The sequence below is a fragment of the Pan troglodytes genome, chromosome 8, assembly GCF_028858775.2.
Source record: "Pan troglodytes isolate AG18354 chromosome 8, NHGRI_mPanTro3-v2.0_pri, whole genome shotgun sequence".
NCBI lineage: Eukaryota > Metazoa > Chordata > Mammalia > Primates > Hominidae > Pan > Pan troglodytes.
This window is the reverse complement of record NC_072406.2, coordinates 60,396,318-60,424,192: the sequence shown is the minus strand read 5'-3', so window position 1 is coordinate 60,424,192 and position 27,875 is coordinate 60,396,318. Positions and strand designations below refer to the sequence as shown.

The 27,875-nt window shown below is 34.2% G+C and overlaps 1 protein-coding gene across 49 annotated transcripts in view; it reads left to right on the top strand.

Moving 5' to 3' along the window:
- The window catches only part of PTPN20 (protein tyrosine phosphatase non-receptor type 20), a 92,077-nt gene that overhangs the window by 21,372 nt on the left and 42,830 nt on the right, over positions 1-27,875 (top strand). For 32 of the 49 annotated variants that reach the window (XM_063781727.1, XM_063781728.1, XM_054659527.2 and 29 more), the window contains 3 exons: positions 7,986-8,080; positions 11,282-11,379; positions 13,914-14,026. In XM_063781727.1, the coding sequence (XP_063637797.1) occupies positions 7,986-8,080; positions 11,282-11,379; positions 13,914-14,026 (306 nt within the window). Of the gene's footprint in view, positions 1-7,944; positions 8,081-11,281; positions 11,380-13,913; positions 14,027-27,875 lie in introns of all 49 variants that reach the window. The other 17 variants (XM_009440334.5, XM_024346361.3, XM_009440338.5 and 14 more) reach the window with 2 other exon arrangements.

The window sequence follows — 27,875 nt, the reverse complement described above, 5'->3', positions numbered from 1 at the left end:
ATATTCTGATCCTCTGGGTCTTGGTGGGGTGGGGTGGGGGGCAAGACTCTGCATTTCTAATAAGCCATCACGCTTAGAGTAACAACAGTTAAACTCTAGTGTTTTACTTTACCCTTTTCAAATGGCATTTTTTTTCCTGATTATAAATGTAATATAGGTTTATTGTGAAGAATTTGGGAAGTACAAAAAAGCACCAAAACACAAAGAAAACAACAAGACAATAAAAACAACCTGTAATCTGCCACAAAGCTGTTTGTTTCCATAATTTTGTTAGCTGTGAACTCAGGGCATATACATTTCTAAGGTTTTTGATACATCTACTAATGCAGTGTTTTAGTTAAATGTCAGCTGTCTCCCAGCCGACCCATATTGCCATTGTCTTGCTTAAAACATTAGTAGCTTGCCATCATTTTTCAGTATGTCTTTTATGCCTTTTCTCATTCCTTCCACCTTCAGCCCAGCTTCTATTCCCTCTTCTATCCACCCTCCTTGTCATTATTATTGCTCTCTCCCTAGAAGTGTTTTTCCAATCCTTATCAGGTATAATTGACAAAAATTGTGTATACATAAGGTGTGCAACTTGATGTTTTGATTTGTCTATATACTGTGAAATGATTACCACAATTAAGCTAACATATCCACCACCTCACAGTTACCTTTTTCTTTCTTTGTGTGTATGTGTGTATTACAAACATAAGATCTACCCTCTTAGCAAATATCATTACAATACAGTATTGTATGTATTTTGCTATACATCAGATCTTCAGAACATATTCATCTTGTGTAACTGTTACTTGATACCATCTGACCAACAGCTCCCCATTTCCTCCTTCCTCTATCCCCTGGCAACCGCCATTCTGCTATCTGCTTTTGTGAGCCTGGATTCCATCTGTAAGTCAGATTATGTGTAAGATGAGGGATAGGAGTCTAAGTTTATTCTGCATAGGAATATCCAGTTTTTTCCAGGACCATTTATAGAAGAGACTTTCTTGTCCCCAATATATGTTCTTTGTGCCTTGTCATAAAAGAGTTGGCTATAAACATATGGAATTATTTCTGGGTTCTCTATTCTGTTCCACTGGTATATGTGTCTGTTTTTATACCAGTATCATGATTTTGTGGTTACTATAGATTTGTAGTGTATTTTGAAGTCAGGTAGTGTAATACCCCAAGCTTTGTTCTTGTTTTTTTGTTGTTGTTGTTGTTTGTTTGTTTTTATTTTGTTTTTGTTTTTCTTGGCTCAGAATTGCTTTGGCTATTTGGAGTATTTTTTGTACTTCCATATGAATTTTATGATTTTAAAATTTCTCTGAAGAATGTCATTGGTATTTTGATAGGAATTGCATTGAGCTCTCAGATTCTTTGGTTATATTGTCATTTTAAAAATATTTATTCTTTTATTCCATGAACATGCGATGCGATGTCTTTCCATTGGTTTGTGTCTTCCTCAATTTATTTCATCAATTTTTTATAGTTCTTATTCTAGAGATCTTTAATCTCTGGTTAAATTTATTCCTAGGTATTATTTTTTGTAGTTATTGTAAATGAGATTGCTTACTTGATTTCTTTTTCAGGTAGTTTGTTATTGTTTTATAGAAATGCTACTGATTTTTGCATGTTGATTTTGTATCCTGCAACTTTACTTAATTTGTTTATCAGTTCTAAGAGTTTTTTGGTGGATTCTTCAGGTTTTTGCATTTGTAAGAGCATGTCATCTCTAAACAGGGACAAATTTGACTTCCTCCTTTTCAATTTGGCTACCTTTTATTTGTTTCTGTTGCCTAATTGTTCCTTCTTTTCAATTTGGATGCCTTTTGTTTGTTTTTCTTGCCTAATTGCTCTGGCAAGGACTTCCTGTATGGTATAGTTTGGATGTTTATCTCTTCAAATCATGTTGAAAGGTAATCCCCCACCTGGTGGGAGATGTTGGATCATAGGGGCAGATCCTTCGTGAATGGCTTGGTGTTATCCCCCTGGTGATGAGTGAGTGCTCCCTCAGTTCATGTGAGATCTGATTGTTCAAAGGAGTCTGGAACCTCCCCTTCTCTCTTGCTTTGTCTCTCACCATGTGATTTGCTGGCTCCTCATTCACTTTTTGCCATGACTATAAGCCTCCTGAGGTTAGATACTAGAAGCAGATACCAGCACCATGCTTCCTGTACAGCCTGCAGAACCACGAGCCAGAACAAACCTCTTTTCTTTATAAATTACCCAGCCTTAGACATTCCTATGTAGTGATGCTAACAGACTAACACACAGTATTATGGGTTTTTTAAAAAAAAATTTAAAAATAACATCTGCCTGATTCCCTCACTGATTAATGAATATAATAAAGTAACATGTGCATTTATATGTCTGTATGAGAGCCGTGATTTTCTTTTTCTGAAAACTATCCTTTAACAGTTGCAAACTTTTATGAAAAAGCCCATTTTAATGCTAAATCAGTTATGCTAGAATATGCGAAAACATGGAAAGCTACCCAAACTTTTTTGTAGACTAGTTCTTTCCAAATTTTATTTTAGGCTTGGGGGTACATAGGAAGGTTTGTTACATGGGCAAATTGCTTGTTGCTGTGGTTTGGTGAACAAATGATCTCATCACCCAGGTAGTGATTCACTTAAGATAATGGCCTCCAGCTACATCCATGTTGCAGCAAAGGACATGATTTCATTCTGGTTTTTTTTTTTTTCTTTATTGATGTTGTTGTTTTTGTTTGAGACAGAGTCTCGCTCTGTCAGCCAGGTGGAGTGCAGTGGCACGATCTCGGCTCACTGCAACCTCCATCTCCCAGGCTCAAGCAATTCTTCTGCCTCAGCCTCCCGAGTAGCTGGGATTACAGGCGTGTGCCACCATGCCCGGCTAATTTTTGTATTTTTAGTAGAGACAGGGTTTCATCATGTTGGCCAGGCTGGTCTCAAACTCCTGACCTCAGGTAATTCATCCGCCTTGGCCTCCCAAACTGCTGGGATTACAGGCATGAGCCGCCGCACCCAGCCATGATTTCATTCTTTTTATGGTTGTGTAATAGTCCATGGTGTTTTTGCACCACATTTTCTTTATCCATTCCACTGTTGACAGGCATGTAGGTTGATTCCATGTCTTTGCTATTGTGAAAAGTTCTGTGATGAACATACATGTGCATATGTCTTTATGACGGAACAACTTATATCCCTTCATATAGCCAGTAATGTGATTGCTGAATCAAATGGTAGTTCTGTTTTATGTTCTTTGAGAAATCTCCAAACCACATTCCACAGTGGTTGAACTTAAATTCCCATCAGCAGTGTATAAGTGTTCCCTTTTCTCTGTAACCTCACAAACATTTTTTTTTTAATTTTTACTTTTTAATAATAGCCTTTCTGGCTTGTGTAAGATGGTATCTCATTGTGGTTTTCATTTGCATTTCTCTGATGATTAGTGATATTGAGCATTTTTTCATATGCTTCTTGGCTATGTGTATGTCTCCTTTTGAAAAGGGTCTGTTCATGTCCTTTGCCCATTTTTTAACGGGGTTGTTTGATTCTTGCTTTTTCATTTATAAGTTCATTATAAGTTCTGGATATTAGACCATGTGTTCTGCCAGGTTTTGGTATCAGAACGATGCTGGCCTTATGGAATGAGATAGGGAGGAGTCCCTCTTCCTAATTATTTGAAATAGTTTCAGTAGGATTGATACCACCTCTTGTTTATACATCTGGTAGAATTTGACTGTGAATCCTTCTGGCCCGGGCTCTTTCTGATTGGTAGGTTTTTTTAAATTACTGATTTAGTTCCTGATTTAGTATCTATTCCATAGCCTAGAAATCAATGAGTAATTTTGAGTTTCATGTCTCATTATTTAAGAAACATTTTGTAAGGCTGTAGCTGCCATAGATAGTGATTCTTCTGATGGCTCTGGGCAAAGTAAATTGAAAACCTTTTGGAAATAACTCCCCATTCTAGATGCCATTAAGAACATTTGTGATTTATGGGAGGAGGTCAAAATGTCAACATTAATGGGAGTTTGGGAAAAACTGATTTTAACCCTCATGGATGACTTTGAGGGATTTAAGACTTCAGTGCAGGAAGTACTATCCTAAGTTTTCGGCATCCACTGGGGGTCTTGGAACTAGGCATTCCCTGTGGGTAAGCGGGAACTGCTTTACCATTTCACATATAGTTGTAGGAACATAAGATACTTCCATTTCCTCCCATTTGCCTTTCATGCTATTATTGATACCAATTTTATTGTGAGTGTTGTATACCCTACAATAGATTATTATTTTTCCTTATAATTGAGTTATCTTTTAAAGAAATTAGAACATGTGAAAGAGTATGTTTTATGTGCTCATGTATTTTCCAGTTTTGCCACTCTTCATTCCTTTGGATAGGTCTACATTTTCATATTTTATCCTTTTCCTTGTGCCTGAAAAACTTCCTTTAACTTTTGTTGTTGTTGTTTAGTGCAGGCTGGATATAATCTTAGTTTTTATTGGTCTACAGAAGTCTTATTTTTTGAAATATATATTTTCAGGGTATAGAATTCTATATTGACATTCTATAAGAATTCTATGTTCTTTCAATACTTTAAAATGTCTCACCATTATCTTCTAGCATGCATGATTTCTGATGAGAAACCCATCATTCTTATCTTTGTTTTTCTATATTTAATGTGTCTGTTTTCTCTGGCATTTTTTCTTTTCAGTAATTTGAATATGACATACATGAATGTGATTTTTCTATAAGCTCATATATTACACTTGTATTTTATTGACCTTCTTTGGTCTGTTGGTTTATAGTTTTCATCTAGTTTGGTAACATTTCAGCTATTATTTCTTCATATTTGTTTTGGCATTCCAGTTACAGGAATTTTAGTTCACTTGATGTTGTCCCAGTTTGCTGAGTCTGTTCAGTCTCTTTTTTTTGCTACGGTGCGCTTCATTTTGGATATACTCTTGCTGTATGTTGACAGACACTGATTTTTTTCCTTCTGCCTTATCTGCTGTTAATTTATTTTAGTTCATACATTGTCTCTAGAAATTTCAGTAGGTCTTATTTTTACATGATTTATATCTCTTTTCATTGTATCATGTTTTTCTTTATTTCCTTGAGCACCTTTTAAAAACTTATAATAGTTAAAAGTTCTTTTTTCTGAATTTTATCATCTGTCATTTCTAAGTACACTTCTGTTGACTGATTGATTTGGCTGTGGGTTATACTTTTCTATTCCTTGGTATACCTGTTAATTGTTTACTACACATTGTGAATTATATGATTTTGGTGCTGGATTTTTTCTTTTTCTTTTCTTTTTTTCTTCTTTTTTCTTTTTCTTTTCTTTTCTTTTTTTTTCTTAGACAGAGTCTTGCTCTGTCTCATAGGCTGGAGTGCAGTGGTGCAATCTTGGCTCACTGCAACCTTCTGCCTCCTGGGTTCAAGTGATTCTCCTGCCTCAGCCTCCTGAGTAGCTGGGATTGCAGGTGCGCGCCACCATGCCCAGCTAATTTTTGTATTTTTAGTAGAGATGGGGTTTCACCATGTTTGTCAGGCTGATCTCGAACTCCTGACCTCGTGATCCACCCTCTTCAGCCTCCCAAAGTGCTGGGATTACAGGCGTGAGCCACCACACCCGGCCTTGATTTTTCTTTAAAGAATGTTGGGTTTTTCTGCCTTGTAGTTATGTTACTTGAAGTTTAACCTGATCCTGTCTGAGGCTTGCTCTTCACCTTTTTTATAGGTGGCCCTAAGGAGCTTCTGTTCCAAGGATAGTTTTAGTACTAAGAGGTATCTCTTCTGTGCACTATCCTCAGCGCCCCCTGTGTTACAGGGTCTCCTCATTCTGGCTCATATGAACTGTTCCTAGGAATTGTGTGGCTTGCTACTTTCCGGTGGTCCTTCCTGAGTGTCAGAGATTGTCCTCCTTCATATAAGCATATCCATATTCTGCAAAGGACATGAGAGGGTTTCTTTGCAGCTACTTAGACTTCTCTTGTTCTGTATAGCTCCCTCCTCCCTGGTACTCTGCCCTACAAATTCTGGCTGCCTCAGCCTCTCCTAACTTTGATCTTTTTCTTCTCAACTCATTGAATCACTGGACTCGTTGATTCCTTTCCTGAGCTATAGCCTGCAAACTTCTGGAGGCCATAATCTGGAGCAACCAGAAGGCTCACCCCCTTCTCTCTGGGATCACAGTCTGTTGTTTAAGGTCTGAAAATTATTGTTTTATATATTTTGTCCTATTTTCTGGTTGGTTGTGGTTAAGTCCTATTACAGTAAATCTCTCATAAGCATAAATGAAAGTCAATTGTAGGTTGTTTTACTTTTCATTTTTTGTTTGTCAGGTGAGGCTGGACTTTTTCTGAATATATTATTGGCCTGTAAGTCGCCTTCTATGAGTTGCTTGTTTACAATTCTCATAGACTTTTTTTTCCTGTTAATTTTTTTTCTAGCACTTGAAGCTCCTTCCTAGGTTTGCGGAATTTCCTATTTTCAGAACCGTTTGCATGAGAGATTTTTTTCATTGAAAGTGTGATAAAATCCCATCTGGAAACCTGTTTGGGCCCAGATGCTTTTTCCTCTTGGGAGTGATATTTTTGATTATTGGTTTGACTTTTTAAATGGTTATTACACTATTTAGGCTTTCTACATCTTCTGGAGTAAATTTTCATAACTTATAATTCTCTTATAAAAGTTTCCATTTCATCAGATTTCCCTGAAGTTTCTCATAGTATTTGCTTATTACCTTTAAAAATGAGAGTTGCATCTGTAGCTGCGCCCTTTCTCATTTTTACACTTGATCTTAGCCAAAAGGCCGAGAAGCGATCCTTTTTCATTTTTAATGTTATTTGTGCACTTACTCTCCATTGATTTGTAGTGAAAGAGGTTTGCATATTTTTAAGTTTTTTTTTTCAAAGAACTAGTTTATTGGATTTTGCTGATTATTCTTTAGGCTTATTTTCTGTTATTATATTTTTCTTTATGATTTTCTCCTTTGTAGTTTCTCTGGGTTTCCTCAGTTTTTCTTTGGCTTCTATGATTGAATACAAAACTCATTTATATCAGCTTTTTTTTTCTGCCTTTTTTGTAAACACATTTAAACCTATACATTTTCCCTCTATCTAAATACTCCTTTAGCTACTTCACATTAGTTTTGATATGTTGTCCCTTCATTGATATTTCTTAATGTTTTAATTTATAAAATTAATTCATGTGTTATAAAGGTTCATAATTTCTATTAGATTTCCTTTTTAACACACATTCAGGAACACACTTTTTCATTTCCATAGTACTTGTTTACTATATTTTTATTGATTTTGTAATATGCCATGCCACAGAATTTCTAAATCATAATATTTAAGGCTCCCATGGTATGAGAAACAGTACTCTGAGTGCTCAGTACTGAGATCAGAGAAAATTTTCTCTCGGCTTCTTATCTGAAAGAGTCTGTGCAGTAAAATTAACACAGTAATTAGGAATAATCATATAAGAAACCCAGAGTTTCCTTGGGATGATTCATATTACATTATTCAACAAAGCCGAAAACAATTTTCTATATAATTTAACATATTACTAACTTATGAATTATAAATAATACAAGAAGTTAAAGTGCGACATTTGTAACACAGTATTCTTTATTCAAGAAATAGACTCTGAAACACAGAAGACTGTATTCTGTAGATCCCAATGCATAGGTTCTGCAGGTTGTAAATATCTAGGATTTACTTGAAGAGTACTTTCTTGAATAATATGGCAATGAGGAACAAGGGAACCGCTCAAAAGTCAACTCCCTGAGGATAATCCTAGAAGAAGGATCAGCTTTGCTATGTTGATTTTTTCAAAGCAGGGGAGAAAGAGATGATTACCATAGGAGATAAAGATGGGGTGTTTGGAAAACAGGAAAAGTAGATGAAAATTCCCCTCATGTAGCTTGTTTTTTCTCATTAAGGCTCCATTTTTCCTTCTGTGTAGTGTTTTCTATTTGATCAGTTTTTCCCCCCGCCTTTGTTCAGTAAACGATTATGAGGGAAATGACTCTGAAGCAGAAGACCTGAATTTCAGGGAGACTTTGCCTTCATCAAGTCAGGAAAACACACCTAGATCAAAGGTAAGACTAAAAGGAGAGGGATCTCTACTAATTTTGGCTAATACCTAAATTGCTGACTATGCTCTCTGGGAAATGGGTATCTATTTGGTTCTCACCAAAATGATTTCTTAATTTTTTGTCACTGTAGTGTTGACAGTGACCAAAATGGGGATTTGAAAGAGTGGAACTTTTTGCAAAGTTTCTAATGAATTGCATTTTCTAATGCTACTCTGGAAATTTTACAGGCACTAGTTTTGTGTTACTAATGAAGATACAAAATAAATGTCACATGAAGTATGAAGCACCTTTAGATGTATTGATTGTGGACTTTTTCATTGTTTGAGACAGCATGATTGGGTGTCTCCGAACTATGGAAAAGTAGAGGGCTGTGAAAAGTCTGTGACAAAACCTCTTACTTCAACACATTACCCCATTTGTGGAGATAGTGCTAGGGTTAGAGCACAAAAAAAGGGAAATGCATTTTAGTCTGGTGGGTGCTTTGCATTTTTTTTTCTCTTACCTAGTCAACTGGAGCTTTGGAACTGCGATGATGATGCTGGCCTTGTGTTCATTTCCTGTAAGTTACAGGAGTAATAGAGATAAAGTCAGTACATAGACCAAAAACTGCTCCTACCACTTCCCCTGTTCAATTGCCACCTCCACCCCAGGTGGGCAGGAGTGCAGCTTTTAAGAACAGTGTTGTAACTTGATTATTATCTCCTGTCCATTCTCTGCTATACTTAAGTTGGCCACATCAAGGCTACCATCACATCTTTGGCTGGGAATCTCTGGCTGTTAGTGCCGTGTTGGGCTCTCCGCTCACTCTTGATTCTTTTCTCTGATCAGAATGGTTTTCTCTTTGAAGCAGAGACGATTTGAAAGGGAGCACCTTCACAGAATGGCCCACGTATATCCTTTATATAGTCTTATAGTCTTATTTGACTTCTTCTAGAACTGAGCACATTTTGTGATTTTGTTTATATTTTTACTTTGGGTTTTTTTTGCTTGTTTGTTTGTTTGTTTGTTTGTTTGCTAAGTTATAGCTTGGCCTATCTAGGGTGAATTCTGATATGCTTTAAAGTTTCCTTTCATAAAAAAGGATCTTAGAACATTCCTGGATGGTTTTTATAGTGTTGGGAAAATTACCTGATTTTATTAGAACTTGCTTTTCTTATGTTTCATGAAACAATTTGATACTGTAGCCATTTTTATGTCCTTTCAGATATGATGCTGTCCCCTAGAAATTGTCTAGACTCATAGACTTGAAGTTGGTTAGATTTGGAGCATAAAGAAATTTTTTTTTTGAAACAGGCTAATTTATTTTTTGGATTTTTGGTAGAGACAGGGTTTCACCACGTTGGCCAGGCTGGTCTTGAGCTCCTGGCCTCAGGCGATCCACCCGTCTTGGCCTCCCAAAGTGCTGGGATTATAGGCATAAGCCACTACACCTGGCCTGTTAAAGACATTTTTATGCCAGCACTCATTTTAGAGGTGAAAGCTGAAGCGATTTGTCTATGATCATATAACTCTTGAGTCACAGACTAGAAACCAGGCTCCTATCTGTGTTACGGTTTTCACTTTGTCCTCATAAATCCTTGCTGCATGGAGTACAGAAAAGCTAACTTAGGCTCCTCAGAAAACATTTTCTAACATTTAAAAAATTTGATATTAATTTGATTCCGTGAGCAATCTCCAAAAGTCCTGCCATCTTGATAATTTATTATATTTCTCCTTGTTAGTTCTTGGTATTGTTAGCAAAATCACATTTCACTCAATCAGACATATGTTAGTCAGCCTTAAATTTGAATTGCAGCCATCTGGAACAGTCTGCTTCTTTAAAAAATAAATATAATCAATTTGATTTTGAATCATGAGCTGAAAGATGTCTCAGGTTTAAATTGTGTTAGGACTTCCAGATATCACTTTTTCTAAGTAAATGAATTGTACTCAAATGACTTTTAAGCATGTCTCATAGGAGGGAAGTGGGATCATGTTGTGTAATAGCATGTGTCCCACTTCTTTTCCTCCATCCCACTGGAGCCACACTTTCTGCATTTCAATTTTAATTATCCTGAAATTAATTTTTAGGGATTTGCCAATCAGTGCTGATTTCAAAACTAGTTCAATTCTGTGAAGCTCATTTCATTTCGTGTATTGTAGCTACATAGTTTAATGAGAAGGAATCTTAGGTGGACATTTTCCTGTGATTTTAAAGTAAAAATTAAACATACACCAAGCAAACACTAACAAACTCATTAGTCAAAGAAGAAATCATAATGGAAGTTTAAAGTATTTAGAATGGAATGTACACAAAAATACTAGATGTAAAAACGTGGTTTGTGGATTGAGCAGTGTGTATCAAATAAAAGGTCTGCTCTATGACATTACATTTACAATTGTGCCACTTAAGGTGTTTAGGAGTAAATCTAAGAAAAGGTATACATTGTCTTTATTGAGAATATTTTATAATGTTTTTGCTGGATAGCTATATCATATTAGTGGATAATGATACTTAATATATAAATACATCACTTATTTCCAATTTAAATTAAAAAATTCATATTACTTAATTTCAATAATAGTCCCAAAGTTATTTCTGTGTGTGAATGAGATTTGATCAGCTGATTCAGAAGATGTTCTTGAGAAAATAGAAGGCCAAGTATGGCAAGACAGTATTAGACAAGGAAGGAAGGAAACGTGTATGTGGTGGCTGGGGCACTGGCACTGCGAGTTATCAAGACTGAAGTCCACTGCCCAGTGCAAAATTGGGCAGTGGAATGTGGAGAAATACTTAGAATTAGTAGATTAGATGGTGCAAGTACTAAAGTAAAGATAAATTTAGTGGCAGGAATTTTATATTCACAGTAAACAAAACATGGTAAACACTTATAAGAAAATCTCTTCTGGGCTGAAGTAATAAATCTATTTTTTCTCAAATGAAGCTTTTTAAAAATTTAGTTTTGAAAAATCACTTGAGCAATTCAATATAAATAACTTCTGTTTACATAGTACTCTACACTGTTTTGACAGATTGGAAGATATTTAATAGGGAGATATACAATTAAGTGATTTTCTAGGAGCAGACATTATACTATGTGATTGTGGTTATAATTCCATTATTGCAGATCTTTTTGCTCTTCTTAAGTAGCTATAGAAATCACGTTTTAAACCATATTTTTCTAAAACCAGTGCTATAATTTGTTTCCTTTCTTATGTCTGTAGGTTTTTGAAAATAAAGTTAATTCAGAGAAGGTAAAACTTTCTCTTCGGAATTTCCCACATAATGATTATGAGGATGTTTTTGAAGAGCCTTCAGAAAGGTATAACTAATATGCTTATTTACTGGGTTTTCTGTTTATGCTACTTATATTCATAGCTAGCCCTCTGCATGGAGACAGTGAATAATGGCCCTGAAATGTTTAATTTTTCAAGATATAGCTTTTTATAAACTTGATTTAGCTTTCTTAGAAATATGTTTATGATCTCAAAAATATGGTAATTAACATAAGAGAAAAGTATTCTTGAAGGATTCGATTTCTCTATCCTCTCAATAGTTACATGGCGTCAAAGCTTTTGCAAATATGCTTGGAGCTTTTGAAGTGGTCAGTGTACTTGAGGTAGCATGAAGCTCACGGTACAGCACTAAATGTTATTAGAAATGTGATCTGTTTTCAGAAAGAAAATTATATGGTATAAACAACAGGATTATTAGTATGGTGAATTTCTGGTAGTATATATTTAAAAAATTTAAAGTACCTGAAGAACAGTAAATTTCCATTAGGAAAACAAAGAAACAAGTTTTCATGCTTATAAAATGTTCAAATTTAGGTGTTATAAGCAAAAACATCAAATGAGGTAACATTTTGTTAAGCCATATTTTCTTAGAGATTTATCAGTAATATTAGCTACCCTCACTGGAATAGCACTGTATAAGAATGTGTATATTCTTTATGTGTTTTTGTATGCGTATTGTATGAAATTTATATGTACAACTTTCAGAAGTGCATTAAACAAATAATAGTAATTCCAAAGACATTTTGAGATTCTATGATACACTAAGCACTGTACACAAATACAAACTACTATATATTTTTTGCTCTTTAGTTCACAGTTTAATTAGGGAAACAGACATATAAAAGACAAATTGATGTACAACATAGTAAATATTATTTTAGAGTAAAAATCCAAAGATTGTGGGTACAGAAGATTGACTATGCATGAGGGAGGTTTCCCACAAGCTTCTTTGGAGAAAAGATATTTTGGTTGAATTTAGGATTTAATTAAATAGAAACCTAGCAGGTGAAAAAGAGAAGAACATTTCAGGCAAGAGGAAGAAGTTTGAGCGAGGGTAAGGAGTTGTGAAAATATCTTAGGGGTAATGGGGAGAAATATTAGGTGCCAAGAGTCGTAGGGTGTATGTGAGGTGGAATGCTAGGAAGCTGCAGAAGATGAGAGGTGGAGCCCAAAATACAGTGTGGGCTGGAGAGGGAAGTAATGCCATATATGTGAAGCTGAGTATACATTTTATTCAGTCTGTTAAAATCAAAAGGATGCATACGGAGGGTCTTTTTGTTTTATTCATGCAACTATCTATTTATCCATCCAGAAGGAGGAATGCTGGTGGCAAGGTGAGGATAGCTGGAAGTGGCAGTCAGTGGAGATTAATTAAATGTTATCCAAGAAAAAAATTAGAAGGAGAAAAGAGTAAGAAACCCGAATTTCCTTACAGAAGTAAAAGAAAAAGGCATTTATTTTGCTAAGGTTAAAGCATACAGTGCATGTAGGAAATCAGTGGAGATGGTGATGGAAAAATAGACAGAGGCCACCTGGCCAATATCCTAAACTTATGTGTCTGATAAGGGGCCTTGATTTATCCTGATATTGGTGGGCAGGTGTAATTAAGTTTGTATTTTAGGAAGAATTTTCTCTAAACATTGAAGGTTAGATGCAGAAGTCAAATTAGGAGGATTTTGCTAGGTAGGGTTGCAAATGAAAGTGCAACAAGAGCCAAGTTAATAGCATTAGCGAGTCAGTTGAGTATGGAGACGTTGCAAAGGAAACAAAGTGGGTATGGGCTAGGATTTGAAAAATCTGTTAACAATTAGTAGCTAGACAGAGTTTAAAGCATTTCCTATTTTTAAGATACAGAAAATTGTGTATTCTTACGATATGAAAGAATTTGTAGATAGGGAGAAATTCACGATATGTTAAAAAAAATAAGTTATAGAAAAATACCTTAGAGGAGGCAGAAGGAATCTGGTTAAGAACACGGAAGGAGGAATTTTGAACAGGCAGAAAGCAAGGAATAAGAAAGACATTGATGCATCTAAGTAAATGTTTTAAAAGATAATAAATTGAAAGAATTTCTGTTTTCTGGCTTGCATTTTCTAGAAGAAGTTACATTTTTACTAAGTCAGAGAGAGTATTAAAATAAGGACTATAACAAGATGGTGGCTTGGAATTAGCTGCCATGGAAGAGTGGTACAGGAAACCAACCAGGGACATGCTGGTATTTTCCAAACGGCTCTCTGCCGATATTAGAAAGCCCAATGACCCGAGTACTTCCCTCCCACAGTCTAGGTAAAGGAGGGGAGAAGGTAAATAAGTGGATGGATCTGAGGCGACTAGTTTGCAAGGTGAAAGTAGTAGGAGGAGATGGAGTTTGTGATCAGACATTGGGATTTGGGAATTATTTCACAAGTGGGCCAGTTTCAGGTGATGACAATGGGAGTGGGTGGCTGAATTGAAATGGAAATGAATGTCAATTAAATAATCAATGAAGATGATTAGAAAGTATTTCTCAAATGTATATATTCTTTGAAACCATGGGCAAATATATACATTTCTTTTCTAGTGGCAGTGATCCCAGCATGTGGACAGCCAGAGGCCCCTTCAGAAGAGACAGGTGGAGCAGTGAGGATGAGGAGGCTGCAGGGCCATCACAGGCTCTCTCCCCTCTACTTTCTGGTATGACATCATCCTATTTGTAGTAGCAAGTTGAGGCTCTATTTTAGAGATATGCACAAAGATATTTCTAATACAAATGAAAGAAAGAGCTAGAGAAAACTTCAAAAAATGGGAAAATATGGTTTTCTAGGATTTTCTTTTAAAAATAAAAAAATGCAATTAAAAAAATGCTCCACACCCCATATTCACAATGGCTAATTCCTGTCCTTTCTTCAAGTATTTTAAAGTATTAAATATGTCAGTTTAGTAAAATCCATTTTTTTAAAGCTAGGTATTTTATAGATTTGAAAAATAACAACCTGCTTCCTTATTTCCTTTTTAAAAATTTGTTGCACAATATATGCTTTGTAAGTAAAATAATAACATTTTTGGATTACAAATTATCACATGTTTATAGTGGAAAAAAAGAAAATAACAAATATATAATAAATTATAATACTGAAGAATATTTCAGAACTTTTTGTGTATACGTATTTACATGTATATATAATATAAATGTAATTAGAACTATGAATATATACTTAACATATATGTGTATGTGTATATATATATATATATTTATAAAATTTGTGTTTGTAAACTTGGGGGATCACATGCACACCTCAAAAACCTTGGAGTTGGAGAGGATCTTAGAGGTCATCCATAACCAACATCCCATCAAATGTTGGAAACATCTTCTCTAATGACTTTATTTGAAAAACGTCAAACCCAGTTAAGAAAATATCACCTTATGCAATTATTAAAATGCAGATCTCCTACAAAAATAGTTTATAAGAATATGCTTTTATAAAATGAGACATAATTTTTAATTAATTAAAACATGCTTAATTAAACTGAGGCATACAGTAAAATTCACCCTTTTAGCATACAGTTCTATGAGGTTTGACCAAGGTTTACCACCACAATCAAGGTATAGTACATTTCTATCTCCCCCCAAATTTCTCTTGTATTTTTTTATAGTTAACCCTTTACCCTACCACCGGTGCCTAGCAACCAGTAATCTATTTTCATTCTCTTTACTTTTGTCTTTTTCAAGGTATTGTATAAATGGAATCATAAATATGTAGCCTTTTGAGTCCAACTTCTTTCACTTAGCATAATTCTTTTGATATTCATCTGTGTCATTGCATTTATCAGTATTTAATTTCTTTTTTATTGAATAGTATTCCATTCACCAGTTGAAGGACACTGGGTTGTTTCCAGATTTTGGCAATTATGGATAAAAGTACTACAGATATTCACAAACTTTGTGTAAACATTACTTTAAGGTAAATATCTAGGAGTGGGATTGCTGGGTCATAAGTGTATAACAGACAAACCGTATTCCAAAGAAGCTGTACTAACATTATTTGTTGCTTTTTACTTTTTTTTTCTCCTACTCTTCTTACTCTTTGTATTTCAGTTAGGTAATTTCTGTCAACTTTTCTTCAAGTTTACTGATTCCTTTCTTGGTTGTGTCAAGTCTACTAATGAACCCATTGAAAGCACACAGTGTTTTTTATGTACAACATTTCCATTTGACACCTTCTTACAGATTCCGTCTCTGTTGTTAATGCGTTTTGTTTGCATTTTTCATAGAGCTTAACATGTTAATGATAGTTATTTAAAATTCCCTGGTGGATAACTCTGACAGATGGGTTGTTGCTGATATTTTTTTCTGTGATTGCTTTGCTTTTTGACACTGGCTTCTGTTGTTGCAGCTGCTGCAGCTTCATTATGTGTCTATATATCTGATTGAGTGTTGGTACTGGGTGTAGAAAAAAAGAGACTAAAGTAAATAGAATTTATGCCTAGAAATAGTCATGCCTATTCCTCTGGTAGGCCATTTAGGACATGAGCTGGGTTTTGGTTTTGTGTTGCTCTCATTACCTATAGTGAACCATTGGCTTAGAATTCCTTAGGATTTAGCTTGTGCGCAGGGTGGCAGCTGGGGTGCTAAGGAGTTTTTATTTTTGGTCTCTTCCTGTTTCGTCCTCAGCTTTAGGCCTCCCCTGTGTGCCTGTGCTTTAGAAGGGCTTTCTTTCCTTCTCCTGCCTATCTTCCAGCAGTAGACTGGTGCTTGCTTGCCTGGGGAGGGAGGGCCAAGTCATTCTTTGTTGTCCTATTCCATTCTCAGCCTTGGGCAGGTCCTCTGTCCCTGGTCCTCAGTGACAGGCTTGGTTAGTGATACTACCCCTTCTCATGGCATCCAGACTCTGCCTGACACCTTTGGCAAGTCTGCAGTTGAGAAGGTTTCCTCCCCTTCACTTAGTGTAGTGGTAGGAGTTTTGTAATAATAATGGCATTAAATCCTGGGCTTAGGACTGTTTTCTGCACCTTCTCCAGGAATAGATGGATTTTGTTTGCTCTGTTTCCAACTGCAGTGGGTATACACTTATACAAAGCAGGGATTGCTGCTCCTCCTCCTGCAGTGTAAGGCTTTTGTTCTGGGAGAAATAGGTCTAAGTGGGGCTTTACGCATTTTCGACCATGACAGTAGCTCCCCTCCTCCAAGCCTACCCTTCTGAGGGAATGGTTCTTCCCGTTTCCTGCTCTGCTCTCAGTCTTTCTTATGAGCACCTGTTGGAGGTCTGTGAACTTGAGTCTGTGAATGTGTGCAAGTTCTTTTTGTGTCTGTGGCTTTACGCTGTTCTGTACTGTCACACTGGCCCACATCCAGCTATCAGCAGTGCATTACATTTTATGTCTGAATACTTCTTTCCCATTTGTATAGTGCCTGGTATCTCTTTCTCCCTTGAACTGCCACAGGGAGCCAGTGTTCATGTCCTGTCACTCCTTAGGAGAGTCTGTCTTTCCTTAGATTTCAGACTACTTGGTTGCCCTGCAACCTCAGCTCTCTAATGGGTTCAATAAAATTTTGATTTAGTGTTTTTTTTTCAACTTATGTATATTGTTAGGGTAGGAGTGATGCTCATACTAGCTTTCTATATTTAGGCAGAAGTGGAATTTTGAATATAAATATATTTTTAAAATAAAAATAAGAACACATTACTTTGCAAACAGGAAATACCATTTCTTAGCTGTTAGAGTAAGGCCAGTTCCTAGGGAAAAGTAGATGGACACTGCTTTTTTCTTTCTTAGTACCCTCCTTTTCAGTTTCAGTTTAGGACTATGGTTAGGCTCCTCCTAGGGTCTGTTACTGAGGTCTATGCTCACAAAGGATTAATGCCTAGAAGATATAAGAAACTGCATATTAGTAAGTAAAAGATAACCAAATAGAAAAATGGGCAAAACACATTAACAAACATTTCACAGAAGAGAAAATATGAAAAAGTGGTCCAACCTAATTTCGAATCAGGGAAGTGAAAATTAAATCATAGTGAAATAATAATTTACACTGACTAGATTGTTTCCATTTTTAAAAATGTGATAATAGTTGATATTGGTGAGTATGTGGCTTGATGGAAACCATTTTGGAAAATAATTTGGTATTTTTTTAGTGTGCACATGCCATATGTCCTAGCAATTTCCTTCCTGGTTATTTAGCTTAGAGAAACTCTTTCCCTTTTCTACCAGAAGACATATGCAAGAATGTCCATACTAGGCTTGTTTTTAATAGACTTCAACTGTAAACAACTCAGATATCTGTCAACACCAGCACGTATGAATTAGATATTGTATTTTGTTTAATGTGAAGATGAATAAACCCAGATGCAGTCTTAGCAAAAAAGTCAAGATTTAAAACAAAATAATGTAATCTATATAAATTTGTGAAATATGCAAAACAGCATAAAGGGTAAACAAAACAAACAAAAGGAATGATAGTACAATTCAGAATAGTGATTATTCCCTGAGGGAGGAGGACAAGGAATGAGGTCTGGGAAGGGGACACAGGAGCATCAGGGGCTAATGTTCTGTTTTAAATTGGGTATGTATTGTTCTTAAAGATATTTTACTTAACTATTATTTTGTACCTATTTAACATTTAATAAAATATTTTAAAAGCCAAAATTTTAAAAAATTAAATTATAAAGTTAATATATGCTAATATTTTAGTGAAAATCAATATAGAATGATATAGAGAAAAAGTTAATAATTTGCTCCCATCATCCTGAATCCTGATTCAGAGACAACCAATATAATAGTTTATCTAAGAATACACAAAGATATAAAAACAGATTTTCTGTTTAAAGTTTAAATAAAAATTGATGTGTGCTCTGCAACTCTACAATTACCCTGCAACCATAGTTTTTAAAATTTAAACTATATTATTATATAGGTTAAGACATATTCTGACATAGGATTAATAGTTGTCTAATATTTCATTGTATGGAAATACCATAATATATTCACCCATTCTCCAGTTGACTTTTTCTGCAATATATATATTTACACGTATTTCCTAAGTACTGGTACTTTGATTTTGGTTAGATTCCCTAAAGTAAGATAGTTAAGTCAAAGTTTATGTTCGTTTTATATTTTAATGGGCAATACCAGATTCCTTTCCAAAAGCTTAGCCACCATGCCCGGCTAATTTTTGTACTTTTAATAGAGTCCAGGTTTCCCCATGTTGGCCAGGCTGGTCTCGAACTCCTGACATTGTGATCCACCCGTCTTGGTCTCCCAAAGTGCTGGGATTACAGGCATGAGCCACTGTGCCCAGCTAGGATCAAGTATCTTAACATATGTTTATTAACTTCTTCTTGGATTTGCATATTTATAAACTTTGTTCATTGTTTTTCTTTTCTTATTAATTTGTAGGAACTCTTCACATGTTGGAAATCTTAACATGTTGTCTGTCTGACAAATGTGCTATAAATTGTAACCCTCAATTCTATACCTTAAGAAGGGAGACTTTCATGAACATTCTTAATTTCTAAAATGTTTAAAAAGGTCTTCTTTACAGGAAAAACATGCAAATATTCTCCTAAATTTTCTTCAGAATTTTTATTCATTTATTTTGCTTAGATCACGAATCTATCTGCAGTTTATTGCTAAATATTATAGGGGTATAGAAAACTATATTTTCTTTCATATGACTGGACAGTTATACCAGCACTATTCACTAAGTAAACCACATTTCCCAAATGAATTTATATATACTTTTATCACATATTAAGTTTCCAAAAATGTTTGATCCTTTTGTATTCTCTAAATTTTTTTTTTACTAACTGACTTGTTTGTTCCTGTGGACATATTATATTATTCTGTTTTGATTCTACTTATTCTAAATATATCTGGAAAGGAAAATCCTCCCTCTAATTTTTTAAAAAATACATTTTTGTAGCTATTTGGGCAAGTTTTTGCTGCATCGGTGATTTTAAATTATTTTGTTCATTCCTGTGTAAACTTGTTTGAAATTTAGACAGAATGACATGCCAGTTATATTCATTCAGGTAGGATTGGCACTGTTGTGATTTTAAGTTCTTCCTTCCACATATAGAATGAGGGGAGTCAGGAGATCATCCATAGTGCATATGAGCACAGAATAGCTGCTGCCCCATGTTCACCTTCCAGATCTGACATGAGAACCTCGCTTGTGCCCTGTTTTAGCTGGAAACATTCAGGGAACAGAATTCTGGGAAAAGTGGTCCAGCCTAGCCATGTCAACATATTATAAAGCTATCACAGTTCACCCTATATCAGCCTGGCACCTATATACACCCTTTTAAATGTTACTTAATATCCAAATAAGGACAACCTTATGCTTGCATCTACAGTGATAAAACTAATCTGTGTACAACTGAAAACATTCTCTCCCCTTCTCCAAAAGTGTCTCTTTTTTGTCTTGAGTGATATTCTTTCTTTTCCAACTGATTCACATTCCCTTTAATATTTTTAAAAGAAAACAAAAATATGATATATATATATGTATAAAATATGCATATCAAAAAAGAAAGAAAAATTCACAATATTTTATCCCTGTTTATGCAGCTGGTCACATGGTTGTATCTGGTTTTGATCACTGCCATCTTACACCTGTCTGGTATTCTCTTTCAGGTCAGCAAACATCCCATTTGGTTGTGGTTCCTTGTCTGATAGGGTGACCCACACATTCATTCCTCAAGATCTAAGTCATTAGTAGTTCTGCCTAGATTGGGTGGTTCTAGTTTTCTGTTTACTTAATCACCTTGACACACCCTAGAGGATCACCTGCATTGCAGACGTATTCCTCGTTACTCCATTGGACAGCAGCAGCCCAGTTTCCCCTTAATACTTGGAATCCAGCACACTAGGCAGTGTAGTAATCCCCCTTTCCCTGATGATTCAGTAGCATATGAGGAACCCAAAATGTCCTGGTGGCGTTCTCAAATTCCACTTCAACGGATTTGTTGTTGTTTCTCCTGATGGAAGCATTCCTCACTCTGTTTAGGTCTGCATTGATTTCTTTCATCAGTGTTTGTTTGTTTTGCAGTCTTAACATATAGATTGTATATATGTTTTGATAGATTTATATCTAATATTTCACATGTTTTGGTGCTATTGTAAATGAGACTTATGAAAAATATTTTAACTTCTATTGTTCATTGATAGTAGATAGAAATATGATTGATTTTTGTATATTACCAATGTGTCCTTCAACCTTCCTAAATGCTCATTAATTCTAGGGCCTTTTAAATATATTTTCTGGAATTTTTTTAAGTAGATACTCATGTTGGTGAATAAACACAGTTTTATTTTTCTACCTTTCCAATGTATATGCCTTTCATTTCTTTTCTTTCTTTCTTTCTTTTTTTTTGACTTACTAACTTATTGCATTCGCTAGGACTTTTGGTTCAATGTTGAATAAGAGGAAAGGGAGTGGACATCCTTTCCAGATTCTCCATTTTAGGGAGAAAGCATTCTGTTTTTCATCATAAAGTATAATGTTCGCTGTAGTATTTTTGTGAATGCCATTTATCAGATTAAGGGAGCCTTCCTATTATCCTAGTTTCCCGGAGTTGTTATCAATGGACTCTTACTTTTGTTAAATGCTTTTTCTGCATCTATTCAGATGATCATATAGTTTTTCTTTTTTTGCCTGTTGATATACCATGAGTTACTTTGGTTGATTTCCAAATATCTCACCTGCTTTGCATTCCTGGGATAAGCCCAACTTTGTGATGGTGTAATATTGTTTTTATGTTTTACGATTTGATTTGCTAGTATTTTCCTGAAGACTTTTTTTGTGTTTATGTTCATGACAGATATTCATCTGTAATTTTCTTTTTTTGTGATATCTTTTTCCGGTTTTAGTATCAGAGTAATGCTTCCCTTATAAAATTATTTGGGAAGTGTTTTCTCCTCTTCAATATTCTGGAAAAGTTTGTATAAAATTGGTAGTATTGCTTCCTTAAATGTTTGCTAAAATTCACCAGTGAGGCCAACTGGACCCAGAATTTGTGAGGTTTCTAAATACATATTTGTGTTAGTTTTTAGTTTTTAGTTTTTTTTTTTTGGGGGGGGGTGCTTTTATAACAAAATATCCAAGAATGGATCTTACAGTTCTGTGGGCTAGCAGTCAAACATCAAGATGTCAGCAAAGTTGATTTCTTCTGAGGCCTCTCTCCTTGACTTGCAGATGGCCGTCTTTCCTCTGTGTCTTCACATGGTCTTCCCACTGTGTATATCTGTGTCTTAATCTCTTCTTATAAGGATATCAGTTATATTACATTAAGGGCTATTCTAATGACTTCATTTTAACTTAATCACCTCTTTATAGACCCTATCTCCAAATACGGCCACATTTAGAGTTACTGGGAGTTAGGACTTAGTACATATGTGTTTTTTTTGGGGGGTGACACAATTCAGCCCATAACAATATTCAATTTATTTAATTGATATAGGACTATTTAGGTGTCTCTCTTTTTTTTAATGAGCTTTGGCAGTTTGTATTTTTCAGTGAATTTGTCCCATTCATGTAAATTGTCTAACTTATGGGACTAGAGTTGTTTGTAATATTCCCTCATTAACTTTTTAATGTCTCATCTTAACTGATCACCTCTCTTTTTTTTCAATTTCATAAAATGTGTCTTTGTTCTGTGTTTCTTGATCAGTTTGGCTAGAGACTGTATCAATTCTATTGATATTTTCCAAGAACTAGCTTTTAGTTTCCCTTACTTTCTCATTGATTTCAATTTCATTGATTTCTGCTCTTTATTATTTCCTTTTTCCTTCTTGCTTTGGATTTTATTTTATCTTTTCTTAATTTATTAAAGTGGAAACTTAGATTATTGATATATTTCTTTTTCATAAATACAACTGGCCCTCCATATCTGTAGATTCTGCATCTACAAATTCAACCAACTATGGATCAAAGATATTTTAGGAACAAAGATAACAATACAACAACAAAAAATTACAAATTTTAAAAATATAGTATAACAACTATTTACATGGCATTTATGTTGTATTAGGTATTATAAGTAATCTAGACATAATTTAAAGTATTTGAGAGAGAGGATGTGCTTAGATTATATGCAAATACTATGCTATTTTGTGTAAAGGACTTGAGCATCTGAGGATTTTGGTATCCGTGGGAGGTCCTGGAACCAATTCCTTGCAAATACAGAGGGACAACAGTAGTACAAGTATTTAATACAACAAATCTTCCTATAAGTACTGCTTTAGTTGCATCCCACACATTTTGAGGTGTTTTTATTTTCATTCAATTTATAATGTTTTCTCATTCTAAGTAGCAAAAGGTGGAACAATTTGAACAACAATCTAATGTAGCAGTGGATTATAGTATGAAGTATAAAATCATCATCCATGAGTTCATACTGATATAAATAAATGATTAAATATGTTAATAAATGGGGAAGAAGATACAAATCTCCCATGCAGAAGAATTCCTGATAAATTACGTTAATATTCAATTTTAAAGGAAGTGGATCATAATTTCCCACCTCTTAAGTGTGGGTTGCATATATTGACTTTCTTTCAAAGAGTACAGTATGGCCAGAGGAGTACAAAGAATAACTGCATAGTAGAGAAACCTAATAAACACTACTGCAGCCATGTGATCAAGGTCACCATCAACTGTCATACATCATGTTGATATAATATACCCTTGATAATATGGATAAATATGGCACTCTACCTCTGTGATCTTATTCCTGAAAACCCATAACCCCAGTCTTAATCATGAGAAAAAATTAGACAAATTTCAATAGTAAGGCATTGAAGAATACACCTGGCCAGTACTCTTCAAACCTATCAAGGTCATCAAAAACAAGGAAAATCTGAGAAGCCATCATAGCCAAAAGTTGCCCAAGGAGACTTGACAACTAAATGTAATATTTTATCCTAGATGGGCTCCTGAAACAGTAAAAAGATATTAAGGAAATCTAAGAAAACCAAAATACAGGATGGACTTTAGTTAACAAAAATGTATCAATATTGGTTCAATACTAATGAATGTACCATCCAAATGTAAAACATTAATAATAAGTGAAACTTTGGCAGGGGATATATGGGAATTCTAAGTGCTCATTTTTTTTTCATGTAAAACTTTTCTAAAAAATACAATCTACACATTTTTAACAAAATGTCTCCCTATTTCTCTTATGACTTCCCCTTTGATCTGTGGGTTACTTAGAGGTATTTTCTCCAAATTATTTTTATTGTTGTAAATCTTACATAACATTTACTATCTTATCCATTTTAAGTGTATATTTCAGTATTATTAATTATATTTTTTAAAATTTGTTTGTACCTTTGGAATCATTGCCAGATCCAATGTCTTGAAGTTATTGCCATGCTTTCTTGTAAGAGTTTTATAGTTTTAGCTTTTACATTTAGGTAATGGATCCATTTCGAGTTAATTTTTGTATATGGCGTTCGATAAAGATCCAATTTTATTATTTTGCATGTGGATATCCAGCTTCCCAGCACCATTTGTTGTAAAGACTGTGTTTTTCCCATTAAATGGCCTTGACAACTTTTTTGAAAATAATTTGGGTTTTATTTCTGGACTCTTTCTTCTATTCCTTTGGCCTATATGTCTGTCTATGCCTGTACCAGACTGTTTTGATTACTGTAGTATTGTAGTAAGTTTTGAAATCAAGAAGTGTGAGTCTTTTTTCCCCATATTTTTCAGGATTGTTTTAGCTATTTGGGGTCCTTTGAAATTCCATATGAATTTTAGGATGAGTTTTTCTATTTCTGCAGAAGGAGTCATTGGGATTTTGATAAGGATTACGTTGAATCTGTAGATCGTTTTGGGTAGTACTGATATCTTAATGATATTAAATCTTCCAAACCATGAACATGAGATATATTTGTTTAATTCTTTTTTCAGCAATGTTTTGTAGGTCTCTTTGTACAAATCTTTCCCTTCCCCTTCTTGGCTAAGTTAATTTCAAAGTATTTTATTTCTTTTTATATATTATTGTAAATGAAATTGTTTTCTTAATTTCATTTTCAGATTGTTCATCTGAGTGTATATAAATGCAACTGATTTTTGTGTGTGACTTTGTATCCTGCTACTTTACTGAATTTATTTTTTTAACTCTGTGTGTGTGTGAATATGTGTGTGTAAAATCCAGTAATCTTTAGGATTTTCTACATATAATATCATATCATTGGCAAACAGAGATGTTTACTTTTTGCTTTCCCCAGTTTGGATGGCTTTTATTTCTTTTTCTTCCTAATTTCTCTGACTAGGACTTCCAATATTATGTCAAATAGAAGTGGCAAAAGTGGCATCCGTGCCTTGTTTCTGATCTTAGGGGAAAAGCTTTTACTCTTTCAACATTGAGTATATTTGCTGTGGGTTTTCCATACATAACTTTTATATGTTTAGGTATTTTTCTTATGTTCCTAGTTTGTTGAATTTTTTTTCTACAAACAAATAGGCCAGGCATGGTGGCTCATGCCTGTAATCTCAGCACTTTGGGAGGCCAAGGCAGGCAGATCACCTGAGGTCGGGGAGTTCACGACCACCCTAGGCAACATGTCTCTACTAAAGAAAAAGTACAAAAATTAGCCGGACGTGGTAGCAGTTGCCTGTAATCCAAGCTACTTGGGAGGCTGAGGCTGAGGCAGAGCAGGAGAGTCACTTGAACCCAGGAGGCAGAGGTTGCAGTGATCTGGGATCACACCACTGTACTTCAGCCTGCGCAACAGTGAAACTCTGTCTCAAAAAAAAAAAAAAAAAAAAAGAATATATTCTTGAAAGGATGTTGAATTTTGTCAAATACTCTCTCTGCATCAACTGAGATAAGCATGCCTTTTTTTCTGTTAGCGTATTGTATTACCTTGATTTTTGTATGTTAAGTCATCTTTGCATTCCAGTAATAAATCCCACATAGTCATGGTGTATGATCTTTTTAATATGCCGCTAAATATTTGCTTTGCTACTATTTTGTTGAGGATTTTTACATCAATGTTTAAGATGGATATTGGCCTTTAGTTTTCTTTTCATGTAGGATAATTGTCTGGCTTTGATATTGGGATAATGCTGGCCTCATAGATTAAGTTAGGGAGTGTTCCCTACTCTTTAATTTTTTAAAACAGTTTGACAAGTATTGGTGTTAGTTCTCCTTTAAATGTTTGGTAGAATTTACCAGTGAAGGCATTGGATCCAGGGCTTACTTTTTTGGGATAGTTTTGATAACTTATTCAATCACCTTACTAGTCATAGGTCTGTTCAGATTTTCTGTTTCTTTGTGGTTTGGTTTTGGTAGGTTTTGTGTTTCTATAAATTTGTCTATTTCATTGAGGTTTTCCAGTTTTTTTGCATACAATTGCTCATAGTACTCCCTTATAATCTTTTTTATTTCTTTAGAATTGGTAGTAATGTCCTCATTTTTATTTCTGATTTTAGTAGTTTGAGTCTTTTCTCTTTTTATCTTAGTTTATCTAATTAAAGGTTCATCACATCATTTTGTTGATATTTTTGAAGAACTTGCTTTTGGTTTCATTGATTTTTCTCTTTTTTATATTTTATATTTTGATCTCTGCTCTAATCTTTACTGTTTCCTTCCTTTTGTTAGCTTTAGGTTTAGTTCTTCTTTTTGTAATTCCTTACGTTGTAAAGCTAGTTTGTTTATTCGAGGCCTTGTTTCTTTCATGTAAGCATTTATAGCTATAAATTTCCCCCTTAACCCTGCTTTTGCTGTGTCCCATAGTTTTGATATGTTGTGTTATATTTTCACTCATTTCTAAATGTTTCTAATTTCCCTTGTAATTCCTTCTTTGATCCATTGGTGTTTTAAAATTATGTCGTTCAATTTTCACAAATCTGTAAGTTTATCAGTTTTTCTTATATTTGATTTCTAACTTTATCTCTTGTGTTTTGAGAAGATACTCTTTGTGATACCAGTGTTTTAAAATTGACTGATACTTAGTTTATAGCCTAACACATGCAAAATATTCCATGTGTTCTTGAATATGTGGTCTGTTGTTGCACAGAGGATTCTGTATGTATCTGTTAGATATACTTCGTTTATTATATTGTTCAAGTCCTCCCTTTTCTTACTTCTGTCTGGTTGTTCTATCCACTAATGAAAATGGGATATTGAAATCTTCAATTGTTATTGTAAAACTGTTTCTCTCTTCATTTCTGCCAATTTTTGCTTTGTGTATTTTGATTGTTACTAGGCGTGTAAATGTTTATAACTGTTATATGTTCTTGCTGTATTGAACCTTTTATGATATATAATGTCCTTCTTTGTTATTTTTAACTTTTTAAAATTAAAATCGATTTTATCTGATATTAATATAGCTATTCATGCTCTGTTTTGGTTCCTGTTTGCATGGAATATTTCTTTTACTTTTAACCTATTCGTGTCTTTGGATCTAAAGTGAGTCCTTTGTAGACAGTGTATAGTTGGATCATGTTTTTATTTTTTAATCCATTCTGCCAATCTTTCTTTCCATTGGCGAGTTTAATTCATTTATATCTAAAGTAATTACTGATAAGGAGAGACTTCTGTCATTTTGCTATTTTAAAAAAATATTTCTTGTAGCTTTTTTGTTCCTCATTTTTTTTGCCTTACTGTCTCCTTTTGTATTTAGTTGCCTTTTGTAATGAAATATTTAAATTCTTTAAAAATTTCCTTTATGTATTGTTTTTAGCTATTTTCTTTGTGGTTACCATGGGCATTATATTTAACATCCTAAACTTATCACTCTAATTTGAATTTATGCCAGCCTAATTCAGTAAAATACAAAAAAAAAAAAACTGTGGACCTTTGACAGTTTTGACCCCATCTCTTTCATTTGTTGTCACAAAATTACATTTTTATATATTATGTGTTCCAAAACATAAAATAATGTTTTTAATGCTTTAGTTTCTCATGTAGAAAACAAAATGTTGATTTACAATCTAAAGTTATGATAATTTTTTTATTTTTAGGCTAATAAATTTAGGAAAAAGTCATCTCTTAAATCATGTAGAAAAGAAAAAGTGAAGTTACACATTATTGTTACAAGAATACTAGCTTTTATAATTAGTCATGTATTTACTGAAATCTTAATTTCTTTATTTTGATTTTTTCTTTGATTACATTAAAGTTGTCACTCAATTGTCTTCTGGCTTATATTGTTTTTGATGAGCTTTTGGATCTGAGGCTTGGTGTCTTTCATTCATTTTGGAAAAAATTCTCAGTTATTATCTTTTCAAATATTTCTTCTGCCCAATTCTCCTTCTCTTCTATTTTGGGATTCCATTTACAGGTATAATATATTAGTCTGTTTGATATTGGTTTGTAGTTCTTGGATGGTCTCTTCTTATCTGCCTCTGCCCCTCATCTACCTTTTTTCTCTGTGTTCTAATTTGGATAATTCCTCTTGATCTATTTTGTAATTCATGAATTCTTTTCTTGCCTCTGTGAAATCTACTGATGAGCTTATCAATAACATGCTTAATTTCTTACAATTTTTTTTACTTTAAGCATTTCCACTTTATTATTTTTATGGCTTC